Source organism: Chrysochloris asiatica, unplaced genomic scaffold (assembly GCF_000296735.1).
Source record: "Chrysochloris asiatica unplaced genomic scaffold, ChrAsi1.0 scaffold00042, whole genome shotgun sequence".
Lineage (NCBI taxonomy): Eukaryota > Metazoa > Chordata > Mammalia > Afrosoricida > Chrysochloridae > Chrysochloris > Chrysochloris asiatica.
In genome coordinates this window covers 15,805,875-15,820,790 of record NW_006408560.1, presented here as the reverse complement: position 1 = coordinate 15,820,790, position 14,916 = coordinate 15,805,875, and the positions used below count along the sequence as shown (strand labels likewise).

General features: G+C 52.1%; 2 protein-coding genes across 3 annotated transcripts in view; one reads left to right on the top strand and one right to left on the bottom strand.

The window, feature by feature from the left end:
- Nucleotides 1-6,759, bottom strand: part of NTRK1 (neurotrophic tyrosine kinase, receptor, type 1) — a 26,616-nt gene extending 19,857 nt beyond the window's left edge. For both annotated transcript variants that reach the window (XM_006861608.1, XM_006861609.1), the window contains exons 1-4: nt 6,548-6,759; nt 3,444-3,518; nt 3,114-3,185; nt 1,513-1,581 (exon numbers count right to left, since the gene is read on the bottom strand). In XM_006861608.1, the coding sequence (XP_006861670.1) occupies nt 1,513-1,581; nt 3,114-3,185; nt 3,444-3,518; nt 6,548-6,759 (428 nt within the window). The remainder of the gene's footprint in view (nt 1-1,512; nt 1,582-3,113; nt 3,186-3,443; nt 3,519-6,547) is intronic.
- Nucleotides 6,760-9,085: 2,326 nt separating this feature from the next.
- Nucleotides 9,086-14,916, top strand: part of INSRR (insulin receptor-related receptor) — a 26,152-nt gene continuing 20,321 nt past the window's right edge. The window contains exons 1-2 of the mRNA XM_006861737.1: nt 9,086-9,170; nt 12,399-12,950. Coding sequence (XP_006861799.1) covers nt 9,086-9,170; nt 12,399-12,950 — 637 coding nt within the window. The remainder of the gene's footprint in view (nt 9,171-12,398; nt 12,951-14,916) is intronic.

Sequence of the window (14,916 nt, the reverse complement as noted above, 5' to 3'; positions counted from 1 at the left end):
CTGTCCCTCATCTGATTATTCAGTTATGCTTGTTAGTAATCGCATACATGAGTCCTGGATATCCACAGATAAATGTAAAAACCTTCCCTAAAAGCTGAGACTGTAAATTCCAAAAAGGCAAAGTTCCCCCCGCCCAAAAAAAAAGCTAAAGAGGATAGAGAGAAACACTGTTAAATGATGATGTATGGAGGGGATTATAATCAATGTAATGAAACAAGTCATATGAATGGTTGAATGTGAAACTGATGATGTGCCTGTAAACTTTCACTCAATCCACAATAAAAAACTTACAAAAAAAAAAAAAAGCAAGGAAGGACATTCTGATCCATGTTACAACATGGGTGAACCTTGAAAACAAGATGTTGAGTGAAATAAGTCAACACAAAAGGACAAATATTGCATAATGGCATTTACATGAAATAGGCAAATACATGGAGTCCTGGTATGGCGCTATGGGATAATGCACTGGACCACAAGGTCAGTTTGAACCGGAAACCCTACACAGGGTCACTATGAGTCAGAACTGACTCAACATCACTTAGCAACAACATAGAGACCAAAGCTTATTTTCAAGGAGCAGCTGGTGGGTTTGAACCACTGACCATGTGGTTCACAGTTCAGTGTTTATCCTACAGTACCACACTAGGAAGGAGGGGAATAGGAGGAGTTATTGTTTCTGTTAATGGTAGTGCAATAACTTAGAAAAAGAATGTTAATGCTTGCAGGAGTCCTGGTGTGGCACTGTGGGTTAATGTGCTAAACTGCAAAGTTGATTTGAACCACAAAATCTATGGTTCAAGCTTACGAGCCACTCCTTGGAAACCTTATTCTGGGTCGCTATGGGTCAGAACCGACTCGACAGCACTTAACAACAACAACAATGCTTGCACAACATGACGAACATAATCAATGTCACTGAATAATACATGTAAATTTTGTTAAATTGACAAATGCTTTGTTACACATTTTTATCACAGAAGAAAAAGGAATAGAAAGTAGAAAGTAGCAAACAGGTGGCTGTGGGCTGCATGGAATTCCCATGCCCCCAGAGTGACAAGTCTGGTGAGAGTTCTAAATGTGGAGATGAGGAAGGACCCTTGCCTCCAGGAGTGACCCAGAGACCATAAGGGCCCACAGTGTGTATGTGGATCACTGCTGCCCAGCCATCCCATGAGCACAGTGCAATGGGAACATGGGCGATGTTCCCTGTATACATGCAGGCTCAGAGAATGATGTCAGCCTCCAGTTTCCATGCACACAGAACCAGTTTTCCAGGCCACCTTCCACAGGTGGTCCTACAGCCTCTGCTTTAATGAAGGGATGGTTACAAGCTTGCAGAGTCTCAGTTCACAGGCAAACACCCGGTCCCCAAAGAAACAGCCCCACTCCACCCCCCAGCCCACCCCAGTTCTACACACAGTGATATGTGATCACACAGAGACAAGTGCACGGGGCACACACACACACACACATGCACTTGATACTCTTGCCCCTGGAAGCCACCATACTCACAGTTCCTGTAATGAGAGACTCTGGACAGTTTTCCAGGAGAGAGACTCCAGAACATTAAAGGAGAGATTCCTGCAAGAGTGGAGACAGAGGCCTCTCCGTGAGCGTGAGCAACCCAGCCTTGCTCTGACCTAGTGTGAGGGAGGGGAGGAGGAGGGGAGGAAGTTGACATCTGGCTCCCCCTCCCCAACCTTGGCAACTGGAACAAGCCCAGGGAGGCTGGGGGCGGTGGTGAAGAAGCAGGCCATTCCCTTCCTTGAGAAAACAAGGGTTAACCCCACTTAACCCCCTCCTCAAACCCAAGGGAAGGGGATCTGAAGGATCAACCGCTCCCTCCCCTCCTCCACCCCTCAGGCCCCAGCTGGCAAAGTGCTGAGGCCACAGCTGGGGGAGGGGACTCCATCTGTGCTCCCCTCTTCACAGAGCATAGGACAGGGGCCAAAGGAGAAGGGGGAGGACTGTGGCTCCCACACTCCCTTGCCCCCTACCAGACATATGACAAGGATCTCAAAGTACTTCCTTAGCGTCCCCTCCTCCTTCCTGGCCCTCCTCAGGAACTAAGGAAAGTCAAGGTTGAAGCTCTGCCTGACCACTAGTTGTAGGGATGGAGAAAGTGAGTCCCACTGAGGCACTGGCTCCAAGCCACAATGGAGGCTGGCTTAGGAGCTACCACTGGCCCCAGTGCTCTTTGCCAGTCTACCACTCCTGGGAACTTCTGTCTCTGGAAGCTTGCCCTGACTCCTCTCCATGACTAACAATCATCAATTTGACAAAGGTGTGTGTGTGGTGGTGGTGGTGGGATGTTGTTGGGTTGGAGAGATACCACCACACAGGGTCAAGAAAGAACCCCCACTTCAAAGCCAGACAACTGGGTACGAGTTCTGTCTTGTCACTTACAGCTGTGTGTTCCCAGTGCAAGGACTTAGCCTCTCTGGTTCTCAGGATTCTTATTCAATTTTGGAGCTAACACTCTGTCTTTCACTAGATAATGAAGACTCAGTGGCATAAGGATTGCCAAGTGTCGTTGAATACTGTGCCCAGCACAACTTGGTGAATGACAGATCCCCACCACCCTTCCCATTTCTCTACCTGCATATAGTGGGCATGGTATTGAGCTCCTGCCCTCAGAAGGTCAGGGAGGGCTGCCAGGGTGTCTCCTTTAGGCCTCTCTTCTGCCTACACCATCACCTGGGCCTCTACAAAAGAGGTAGTGACTCCCAGGAATGGGAAGGGCAGCAAGTGGCAGAACTGACACTCCCCAGAGAGGATGTTAGGGGAGATGGAGCCCCAGCCAGGTTCCAGGAGTACTGCCCCATCCCTGGCTCCCAGGGAAGGGAGATGAAGCAGGAACCTATGAGAAGTGTCCCTATAGCATGAAACATGGAACTAAGACAGCAAGAAGGACCTTCTCACTGCAGGGATAAGAGCTAGGAGTCTTGACATTCCTGGAGTAGATGAGAAAGCAGAATCCCAAGAGAATGGGTGAGTCGCCTTCCCTGACCAGATTGGGGCCTTCCTCAGAACAGCTCCCTGGGGAGATCCAAGCCCCTTAATGGCCCAAGTCTAGGTGTCCTCCCACCCCTCCACCCAGCCTGACCACTCACAGGTGAATGAGCCGAGGAGTGAAATGGAAGGCATCTGGTGACACGAAATGGAGACCACTCTTCACAATGGTGCTGGGAAGCGGTGCAAGAAGAGAATCAGCTCCTTGGCCCTCTCTGCCCACCCCAGTGCCCCAGCTCCCAATGCCGAGAGCTGCGCACCTTCCCACACCTTCAGAGTTCCCTCAGCTACTCTGGACCCTTCCGATTCCTGAGCTTCTCTGATGGTCCCCAGCCACTCAGTCTTTAGTCTTGCAGGCCCCTAAAACCCTGGAGCCCTCCTTGACCCTCTGATCCTCTAACTTACACCCACACAGTCCCCATCCCTCTCACAGATTTCTCAGCTCCCTCAGGCCCCTCAGGTCATTGAGCTCCAGACGTTGCAGATGCTGCTGATTCTCGATGTAGCTGTGGGGAGAGGCGAGGGAAGTCACAGGAGCCCAGGTCCACCAACATGCTTCCCTCACAATCATATATGCACATGTGCACACATTCATACCATGCATACACGACATCGTCACACATGAACACATGGTGGTATTGCATGTATGTATATGCACATGTGTATTCCTATATGCATCTCCTCACATACATGCACATGTACATGCATGAATACTTACCCTTACACATGCATACATTTTCTCACACACAAACACAAATGCACAGAAATAGACTTCCCCACACACCCCCACATATGTACATGAACACATATGCACACATCTCTCCTGTGTGCACAAATACACAAGTGCACATATACATGTTCATACACACATGCAAACACATAAACTTATTCTCAGGTGGGCTTTCTGCTTGGACACATGGGTCTTCTCCCGCTCATGTACTCAACAATGGGAGGTCATCCTGAAACATTTGCTTCCACAAAGACTGTCACCTCCACTGCCCCACCCAGCACAGAGGAACCCTGTGGTCATGCAAACATGTGTTCCCAAAGCCTGCTCAAGAGCCACTGCTGGGACTCATCCAAAGCTACTGGGCCCTTCTCATACCAGACAACCATTCTAACTCCCCCACCTCCACCTTTTTAGCAGAGCAGGTGAGAGGCATAAAAGGCTGTCAGCCAGCCCAGTGACCTCCTGACTACTCCCTGCCCCAGGAGGGACCTAGGATGCACAAGGAAGGAGGAGAGGGGCTATGGGAGGATGGGGTCTGAAATCGTGTGTGTGTGTGTGTGTGTGTGTGTGTGCATATTTTAGGGGTTGGAAGAAGAACACAGACTGGCTGTCTTGCACACACAAAAGAATGGGAAGGCACAATGTAGGGAGGACAAAAAAACAGAGAGCAACAGCAACAATAAGAAAAAGAAATGACAGGAAGGAATGGTGGAGAGAGAGACAGACAAGGAGAGGAGACAGACAGAAAGGAAAGGGACACAGAGAAACAGCTAGATAAAGACCAGGAGAGCCAGGGAATGCAAAATAGGGAAAGAAGTAAGAGCAGGTATGTGGGAATAGGGTTGGCTGAGGCCCCAGGCCCTGCCCAGATTTGGGACCTGGCTTGTCAGGGAGTTCCTGAGAACTCCAGCTGCCCCGCAGTGGCACGTAGATGTGACCCCCCCCCCCCATCACCAATACAGCCACATTCACAAACACACACACACATGCCTGACTCACTGCATGGCATGTTCTCATAACCTGCTCCTCCACCCTATTCTTTCTCCAAACTTAAGGAGATTCCACTCTCCCTCTCCACTTCCCAGTCTTAGCCCCAGCAAGACAGCCAGGTATAAGGTCCTCAGTCCCCAGAGGGCTAGGGAGTAGCCTACAGGTGACCCTAAGGGTGGAGAGGTCCTTGCTTGTCCCCCACCCTAGATCAAGTTTAGAGCTGTAGGGGACCAGGGAGGGGGTGAGGACACAAAGGTGGGGTGTGTGTGAGCTGTCAGGCAGTGTGCTCCAAGCTGCCTCATTCGTTTGGATTCATAATCAATCTGTCTATTTGAGTCCATTATCTCCTCGTTAGCTCTGCGGGTGAGGGAGAGTGAGGGAGGAGGGAGAGGATCCAACGGGCAGAGGCAGTGGGTCAGACTGCTGCCCCACCCAAGGGGATGGACATCTCAGCTCACCACCTTGCATGCCTCCTGTCTTGTCTACCCTCCCACCCACCCCCCACAGAGTAGAACCCACCTGGGACTTGAAAGAGAAATGGGAGGTGGGAGCACAGATGGGGAGAACTCAGGCTTGGAGGTGGGAGCACTAGTGGGGAGCACTGAGGTGCCTGGATTCAGTTTGAAGGCCCAGGGTGATAAGTGAACTGGATAGGGGTGGCAGCTTGGATCTCAGGCCTCCTCCCACCAGGCAGGGACCTAGGCCCAGACTCAGATGAGGCCATCTCCTCTTTTCCTAGTCTCCCTAGGGCCATTAGAGAGAGATATTGAGTACCTTCCCGTTAATTACCGCAAGATACCCGAGTAACGCAGAGCCAATTATGGCAGGCTGCTCAAGTAACTTCCAGACAGCAATGGCCCCTGCCTCGGGTGCCTTCCAGCACATCACTACATGAGATCAGGCTTCCTTGCCCACCCTCGAAGCCCAAGGCCCCCGGAGGATTCTCCAGCAGTCCCTCTCCTCTTTTGGAAGTCTTCCGGGCCAGCCACATAAAATACTCAAGTATTTCCCAACCATCACTATGTAATGCTTGAGTACCTCAAGGCCAATTATTATGGAATACTCCCATAGGTTTCACCAGCTGCTAAGGAGTACCTGAGTATTTTTGTAACCAATTACTGTAGGATACTAGAATACTGCAGAATGCTGGAGAGCCCTCCCAGTTTTGAATCCCTGAAGGGAAAAGGGTCTCTCAGCAATGGTTCTGACTCCCAGCCCCAAGTGGAGACAAGGATAGAAAGGGAGATAGGAATGGGTGGGCAGGCCCAGGAAGGTAACCCCATTTCCCAAATCTATATCCAGAGCTCCTGATAGGGGTCCTGGGAAGATGGAGTGGCCTGAGAAAGGGGAGAGGAGAGCTCAACGTCTTTCTCCTCACCACTTGTCACCAATTCCAGCTCAATTCCCAATTCCAGGGTCATGACAAGGAAAGCAGTAGAAAAGGGAAAGGGCGGTAAGGATGCCTAACTTGGTCTTCCGCTGCTCGATCACCCTCTTTCATGGAGCACAGCTTGTGTTCCCGGCTGAGCTTCAAAAGGCTGCTTCCAGATGGCTGGGCTCCTCACACCTGGCCCGCGGAGAGTCGCTGGAGCCGGTGTCCCAGCTGCCCTGAGCTGGGCAGTGCCCGCGAAGCCAGCAGGGGCAGTGGTGGCAGCGGAGGAACGCAGGAGCGCTGGAGCTCTGCCGAAGGCTTTGCTGTGCCACCCTTCGACCGCGCCCGCTCCACCTAACCTAGCTAGTAGATAGTGTGTCCGCGCCCTCGGGGCCTGGGTACATCCTAGTGTCCCCGCACCCCCTCGCCCTCCGGACACTCACAGCTCCGTCAGGTTCTCAGCGCCCGGCAGGTAGCGGAGACTACTGAAGGCTCCAGCCCTGGTGCAGCGCAGCCCCGAGGGGCCATTGGGGCAGCAGGCTTCTGGGCAGGATGCGGCGCCAGCGGATGCCAGCATCAGCCAGGCCAGCAGGTTACTCGGCCCCCTGGCCCGGCCGTACCCGCCAAGCTGCCCGCACTGTCCGCTTCGCAGCATAGCGGCGCTGCCAGCCTCGCCCGGGCCCGGCCGCCGTCTGTGCGCTCCCAGCTGCGGCCGCCGGGCCTCTCCCGACATGTGCGCTGGGCGGTGTTAAAGACCCTGCCGGCGCGAAAAGGCGGGGTCAACGGCTCAGCCCGCCCCCTCCGGGTCCTGCCCCGCCCCCTCCTTTCCGAAGTCCCAAACTCTGCCCCCTCCCCTTTCCGAGGCCCCAAGTGTCGGCTTCTGTCTCTGGATTCCGCAGCCCCAGCTCCCTGAAGGTAGGGGAAATGGGAAGCTGACACGTTTATTTCTCTGAACCTAAAGCAACTACATTTTTAGATTTGGGGAGGAAGAAGGAGAGACTGAAGTGAGGAAAGGTTGCAGTCCTGGTCATCCTAGCCAGCCCTCTCGGCCATAGAGCTCCCTTATGGAGCGTGTGCCGTTAGGGAGTATACCTGTCACTCGGGGCTTAATTAGGTGCTACACTCTCTGAGCCTTAGGGATAAAAGAGACGGGATTTGGGGAGCGGCGGCGAAAAGACTAAACGTAGGGCCTGGGGGAAGAAAACAGGGGATGTAGAGAAAGGAAAGGAATCGGGAGGGTGGGGGGAAGGCCGGAGAAGGGAAACCTTGAGCAGATACCCCGACCTTCCAGAAGACGCCACAGGGTGGCGCCAGAAACAGGCGCGGAAAGGTGTGAGCTCTAGGAGGGTGGGGACCTGGGTCGCGGTCTACAACCCCCAAAGCACTGCGACTCGGTTCCAGGGTCAGCTCTTGACCCCCACTAGCAAGCGCTGGCCCCCGGGTCGGGCAGGGCAAGGATGGCATCGATCGCCTCCCTGACAAGAGTATCGATTTCTGTGCGGAGAAATTAATAGATCTTCTCTTAGCTCCTCGGACACGGGAGCCGCCCGCGGGTGGAGCTGGGAACCACTGGACCTTAGAAGACGGCCCACGGGAAAGCCCCAGGATTCCCAGCATCCAGGGCACAGTAGAACAGACGCCGACCCTTCCCTCCCCGTGGGCCATCGTGGCTGAAAACGCCCGCCCCGTCTAGGGTGGGGCTGGAGGGGAGAGAAAAGACTTTGCAGGAGGGGCTCTTGGAAGCAGAGGCTAGCTAAGGGCTCCGGTGAGCTGGTGGAGGAAGTCCTCAGAGAGGCACGCGGTTCTCCTTTACTGGGTCCCCAGCGCGGCCAAATCCCCTAGTCTCTGAGACAGAAGCCGATCGACGGAGCGCGTGAGTTCAGAAAGATGACCAGGCAGAGGCGGTCATCTTAGTGATCGCCCTCCTTAGCAGATCTTGGCCGGAACTAGGACTGGGGCCTGGACGGAGCCTCGCGCGAAGGGGACTCCAAAGCAGACGGGGCGGCTTCCTGGAAGAGTGAGAGGGGGCTCCAAGAGCCCTCGGACTTGAATATTCAGAAGGCACGTTTGATGTTTCAGCCATTTCACTAAGCTGCCACTCTGCTAGGGTAGCTGCTGGCGAAAGTTATCCTGCAGGTGTCAAGGAACAGGTAGCAGAACCCACAATAGTCGCTTTCCAGGGGATTTGACCCGTTCCCTGCTCCTGTCGCGCAGCGCCCCTGGAGAGAAGCCTGGGGTGGGGACCACCGCAGCTGCCGTGGGAAGACGGGGGGGGGGGGGGGGCTCAGTTCTTGGCCTAGTCCCCCTCCCCCGTACTTTGGCCTTATTTCCCCAACAGACCAATTCCCTTCCCTGTACAGTTGTCAGGCTAAATATTTTGGTTTGGCCAGGTGGGAGGGGCCCCCCAAAGAAACCCAGTTTCAAATCAGGACTAAGGGCGGGGAAAGCTGGAGCTGGGCCGGCCGCTGAATGCCAGTCCTAAGAGAGCGCAACGAGTGTGGCCTTCCGGAGCCCAGAGCACCCTGAGAGGTTTCAGGGAGAACACCTTCCCTGTCGGCTCCACAGGGCGGGGTGGGGGGTGGGGGCGGAACACATGTTCAGACTTCCCTTGGGTCCTTTCTTCTCAGGGATTTCCTCTGCCCTGTGCCCTCAAGGCTGGCTGGTGTCCTGACCAGGTTTTACTCTGAATTCTGTGCTATTTTCTCCCTCTTGAGTCTCCTCTAAGTCTCTTCATGTCACTGTCTGCATCTCTGTCCCAATCTCCTGTCTGGATTCATGCTGAATTTGTCTGTCCTGGGAAGCTAGTCATTGTCTTTGCGATTTGAGTTTATTTTCTTCTGTCTCTGTGTGGGATTTCTTACCTCTCTGCCCCTGTACTCCTCCTCTTCTCAGTTGAGAAGTAACCCTTAGAGCCTGTCAGACCCTTCTCACAGGACCATCTGGAGAAACGCCAGGACTGGGCACAAATCCAAGTTGGGACAATGGCAGTACCCTATCTGGGGACCTGGATAGCATGCCTGCTTGTGATCCTCCTCTCCTGGGGATTCCACCTGGACACACTAGAGGGTGAGTCCCCAGCACCATCTCCCTGACCCCCAGCTCCTTTCTAGCCAGCTGAGAGACCAAACAACTGAGCTTCCAGCCAATATTGAGGTATATATCCTGCACTGCAACATAAAGACTGGGATTGGCTCTCAGAAGGACTTCCTGTCAGGAAGAGCAGTTAGTCCCCCACAGAAAAGTGTTTTTCTCTCAACTCCCTTAAAGAAGGGCCTCAAAACAGGGGTATCAGTAGATGTCCTCCATTCCCACTTGTGAGACTATGATCCCAGTAAAGTCTGAACGAGAACTGGAGTGGGACTGGGAAATTCTTAGAGGTCATCTCTGGGGTCACTGAATAGGGAAGGGATTGGTATCAGAGAAGCAGGAACTACTAAGTAAATGGGCCCCTTGTTCAGATCAGGAAACTGAGGTTTGGAGAATTGAAGGGTAAAGTTAAACTGGGTTCTGAGCTCTTGCCCCATGTCCCCTTTCCCCAAGCCTTATCCACTAGGGGACTGGTGTTGGGAGGGCTGTTTTTTGCCAGTGCTCCAGAGCTTATCCCCATGCTAGAAATGTCCTGTGTGAATGGAGACATGGTGGTAGGAGCCTGCTGACTAAATGGCTCTTACGGGGCTTGGAGTTGGCAGAGGAAAAAGTCTCTGTAATGGAAGATTCCAAAGGGGAGAGACTTCCCCAATCCCACCATTCCCCTCCAGACTGAGGATAGCTCCAGAATCCAGTGTTGTAAGCCTGCTTCCATTATGAGTTCAGTTTCTGTCTGAGGGGTCCCATGACTTCCCTCAGACTGGGGGCTTCCAGGGAGCGGGACAGAATCTCCCTTCCTACAGAGACAGGGGAATGATGCAAATTTGGTAGGGTAGAGATTACCTGGAGAATTCTAGTCACAGAAGCTCTGCCTGTAATGCACATCCCCCATTGCACCCCCTCCCTCTCCCCCCACTCTTACACACTGAGGAGCCAGGCCAGAGCAAGACAAATGCCAGCCTGGGGCCTGGTTGTCAGGACAGGAGCACGATCCCTGAGGCAGGGCAATTTGGTCAGGGTACCCAGATGTCCTGTTCCCAGTGTAGCTCTACACAGAACCTTGTCTGGAAGGTAAGAGTTAATCTGTGAAGGTCGTGGACTTGTTTTTCCAAACAACTCCCATCAGGGGAGCCCTGGAGAGGCCAGGGAGTGATGGGAAGTAGCATGTGGGCGCCTGAGAGAACCCCCCATCTGCCTCGAAAAGTCTGATTGGCCCTCACCAGGAAAGGCTAGAAGTGTTTTCCTATTCTCATTCTCTCTCCCTCTCCCACTTTTTAACTTGGAACCCTTGCAGACACACACACACACACACACACACACAGCTGCAGAGCCAAGCTTAGGGCCATTAATGACAAAAGGGAGAAGGTGTGTAAACCCTAGGGAGCCAGCCTCCCCACCCTAACCCTCCCCCCCCCACACACACACACACTTAACAAACCCTGGGGGATGGGCCTGGGAACTGGTGTTCTGTGTGAAATTGTTGAAAGGCTAGGTGGGAGAAGGGAGTGGAGGCTGGAAAGGTAATCAGAACCTGAATATCAGGTGGAAGAATTCAGATTTGAAACTTTGGCAATGAGGAGCCATGGAAGATCTCCTTGGGATCAAGTGAGTGTAGGGACCAGATATTGATCTCCCATAGGGAAATGACACTAAATGCCTTAGAGTGAGTATGGGAAAATGGGGCTGGGACTCTGAATCTGAAGGAGCCAGACACCCCCAGATCATCAAAAGAGAAATGGGATAGGGATCCAAATGTCATATGATTCAAGCCATGATCCCTGAGTAACCAGTGGTCCCAGCCCTGAACTGGGTACCATGAGGGAATACAAAGCTGGTTAACAAGAGCCCCACTTTCAGGAGGCGCTGTCCTGGGAGAGGATGACAGAGATATAGATAACAGTGCTGGGGCCATGCTGGACTAGATGCTGTCCAATCTGAAGGAGAAGTGATTAACTTGGGGCTAGGATGTCAGGGAAGGGAGGCTTGACCTGAGGCATGCATGTCAAGAGCTGAGGGTATCACACAGGCTGAGTGACCCTTCTGATGCTAGAGAAAATAGTGGAGACCAGTTTATCAACATCCTGGAGCATCAGATTGAAGAATTTAAACTTGAACCTTTAGCACTGGGGAGCCATGGACTGTCCTTTCCACAATGAACAAGTGTACCAACTAGTCATTTAGCTAGGACTGGGATGAAGTGAAGTGTATGAAGCTCAGACCACTGCTTCCCAGTCACAGAATTCTCTCAATTATCAAATATTTATTGAGTGCCAATTTTGTGCCAGGTACTAGGGCTATAGCAGTGATTATACAAAGATTCTTTACCTTATGAATTGTAATAATGAACAAAATAAGGATGTTAATTATATGTTTTAAAGTATTAAGCTCTACAGAGAAAATAAAGTGGGAAGGGGAATAGGGAGAGCTGCAATATAAAATAGAACAATCGGAAAAGGTCTTATTGAGAGGATGACTTGAGCTAAGACTTGTAGGAGATGAGGAAGCTATGTAGAGGGAAGAATGTTCCTATCAGAAAAGCAGAAGAGGTGCAAAGATCCTAAGGCAGGAGTTTGGCTGGTTTGTTTCTGGATCAGCAAAGGTCAGTATAACTGAAGAAGAGAGAAAGGGGATGTAGTCAGAAAGATTATTGGAACCCAAATCATGTAGAACTTGGTAGGCTGTGATAAGGATTTTAACTTTTATATCGAGTGAGACGAGGACCATTGGGGGTTTTGAACCCAGGAGGAACATGAGCCAACTTGTGTTCTGAGAGTGGAGAACAGACCAAGAACAGAAAAGGGGAGATCATTTGAGAGTCTGTGAAAGCAGAGAAGGTTTGACAAGTGGTCCAATTCTGGGTCTATTCAAAGATAGAGACCACAAGACAGAAGAAAGAAAAGAGTTGGGGATAAATTGAAGCTTTGGGACCTGAATAGCTACAAAAATGAAGTTGCTATTAACTAAGAAGGGGAAGTGGATTTGTAAAGGAAGGTCAGGAGCTCATTAATGCCTGTGTTGGCTCATCTAGTAGCGTTCCTTCAAACAGCTGGTGAGGCCTTGAGGTCCAAAGAGGAGGTCACTCCACACCCAGAGCAGAGCCCCGATCTGCCCTCACTGTCCCACAGCCAGTGTGGCTCCATCCTCAGAAGCTGCCAGAGCGGGATGAGGGTACTTGACTGTACTGTACTGATTGCTTTGTGCCCACAGTGTGCCCCAGCCTGGACATCCGCTCAGAGGTGGGGGAACTTCGGCGGTTGGATAACTGCAGCGTGGTGGAGGGTCACCTGCAGATCCTGCTCATGTTCACAGCCACGGGAGAGGACTTTCATGGCCTCAGCTTCCCACGCCTCACTCAGGTCACCGACTACCTGCTACTCTTCCGTGTTTATGGCCTGGAGAGCCTGCGTGACCTCTTCCCCAATCTGGCGGTCATCCGTGGTGCCCGCCTCTTCCTGGGCTATGCTCTGGTCATTTTCGAGATGCCACACCTGCGGGATGTGGGGCTGCCAGCGTTGGGGGCTGTGCTTCGGGGTGCCGTGCGGGTGGAGAAGAACCAGGAGCTCTGCCACCTCTCCACCATTGACTGGGGCCTGCTGCAGCCGGTACCTGGAGCCAATCATATCGTGGGCAACAAGCTGGGGGAAGAATGTGCCGACGTGTGCCCAGGCACACTGGGTGCTGCTGGCGAGCCCTGTGCCAGGACCACTTTCAGTGGGCACACTGACTACAGGTGCTGGACCTCTAGCCACTGCCAGAAAGGTGGGCACCACCACAAAACATGACTGAGGGCACAGGGAGGGCAAGGCCAGCCAGGGCAGGTTAGTCACAGATGATGTGTTGACAGCATTTATTTTAATCTTCATTCATCCTATGAGGCGGGTACTATTATTATTCCCATTTTGCAGATGAGGAAACTGAGGGTTCAAAAAGTTAAATAACTGATACGACAGATGACAGCCAAAGGGTAGGTACAAGATAGCAGGTGGTCATGGAGTCGGTAAAGAACATTTACAAGGTGAGCATGGGGGAACAGGATAGGCATGAATGGATACAATGAAGAAGCCCAAGGAGCAGTATGGGACAGTGATTAACTACAAAGCAAGATGGCCTCTATTACTGGGTACTCCAAGGAGCCCTGGTGGCACTGTAGGATAAGCACTGGACTTCTAACCACAAGTTTGGTGATTCAAACACACCAGTGGTTCTGGGGGAGAAAGATGAGGCTGTCTGCTTTTGCAAAGATTTACAGTCTCAGAAACCCTATGTTGTTATGTTGTTGTTAAGAGCTGTCGAGTCGGTTCCAACTCATAGGGACCCTATGTAAGGTTTCCGAGGAGCAGCTGGTGGGTTTGAACTGCCGATTTTGTGGTTCATAGTCCAGTCCTGATCCTACAGTGCCACACCAGGAGTCCTATAGAGAAACCTTATAGAGGATCGCTATGAGTCAGAATCAACTCAAAGGCAGTAGGTTTGTTTTTGTTTTTTTATTATTATTACTTACTGAAGGAGTGACCTTGAGCTGTTCTTTTAGCCTGTGCCTCAGTTTCTTCATCTGTTAAGTGATCATAGTGTTACTATGAGGAATGAGCTCATCTAAAAGCATCAGATAAGTACATATATACATAGATAGCATGCTAGCAATTTTTTGTTCATATTGAAAGTGGTCATAGGTGATCTGGAGTAGGTAGGCAGTATGGTAATTTTGGGGGAGCTGGGTAGGAGAAGAAGAGAGTGATGAGATAGCACCTGTGAGGGCAGGTATGTGAGGTGGGATCTCCTTTTGGAAAGGAGAGGAAAGAGAAGGAAGGAGGTGGAGAAAAGCCAGGAATGGACTAAAGAAGGGAAGGCTGGAGGAGCGGGAATGGAAATGACAGAGCAGGGAAGGCATCTTTTTAAGAGGCTGGGGCAGACCTTGGAGAGTCTTCCTACACAGCTCCTGGAGGTCAGCTCCCCCACCTCAGGGCAGCAGAGTAACCAGATCCTTACTATATCAGCTGGCTCCACCGCCCTGTTGACTGTAAACTTGGTGCTGCAAGTCCTCCAGTGTATAGTGTCAACACATCCTGGCTGGCCCTTGCCCCTTGGGTCATTCCCAGAGGCATCAGCTGCCACTAAGCAGACACCAGGCCCACACCCACACCCACTGCTGCTTGGGGCTGCCTCCTGCCTGGGGCTACAAGCTGAAGATGTAGGAAATATGGGCAGGGGCAAGGGTGAACAACTTATGGTGGCCCCTCCCTCCACACAATCCCTAGCGTATCTCACCCTGGCCTAGATGTTCAAGAGAGAACAGCTGGTCCACTCTGGCCTGTTGATATGGGCACTGGGCCTTGTCAGGCCAGCAGGCTGGAGAGAAACAGCCCTGATGGACAAGGTCACTGCTTTGTTCCTAGTTCAGACAGCCCAGACCAGGCACTGGGGGAAGTGGGGAACCACAGAGAGGAGCTACAGTGCTGACCCTCAAGAGTTCTTATCTGAGGGATGCCAAGTCAGCATTGTCTCAATGGGAGGGGTTTGAGTGCAGACTAAAGAGCCCTGGTGGCGTAATGGGTTAAGTGTTGGGCTGCCAGCCACTCCTGGGGGGGCAGGGGAGGGAGACCATGCAATTGTTGTTAACTGCTGTTGATTCTGTTCTGACCCATAGCAACCCTGTATAGGGTTTCCAAGGAGCAGCTGGTGAGCTTGAACCGCCAACCTTGCAGTTCAAATGGCTTTGCAGTCTGGC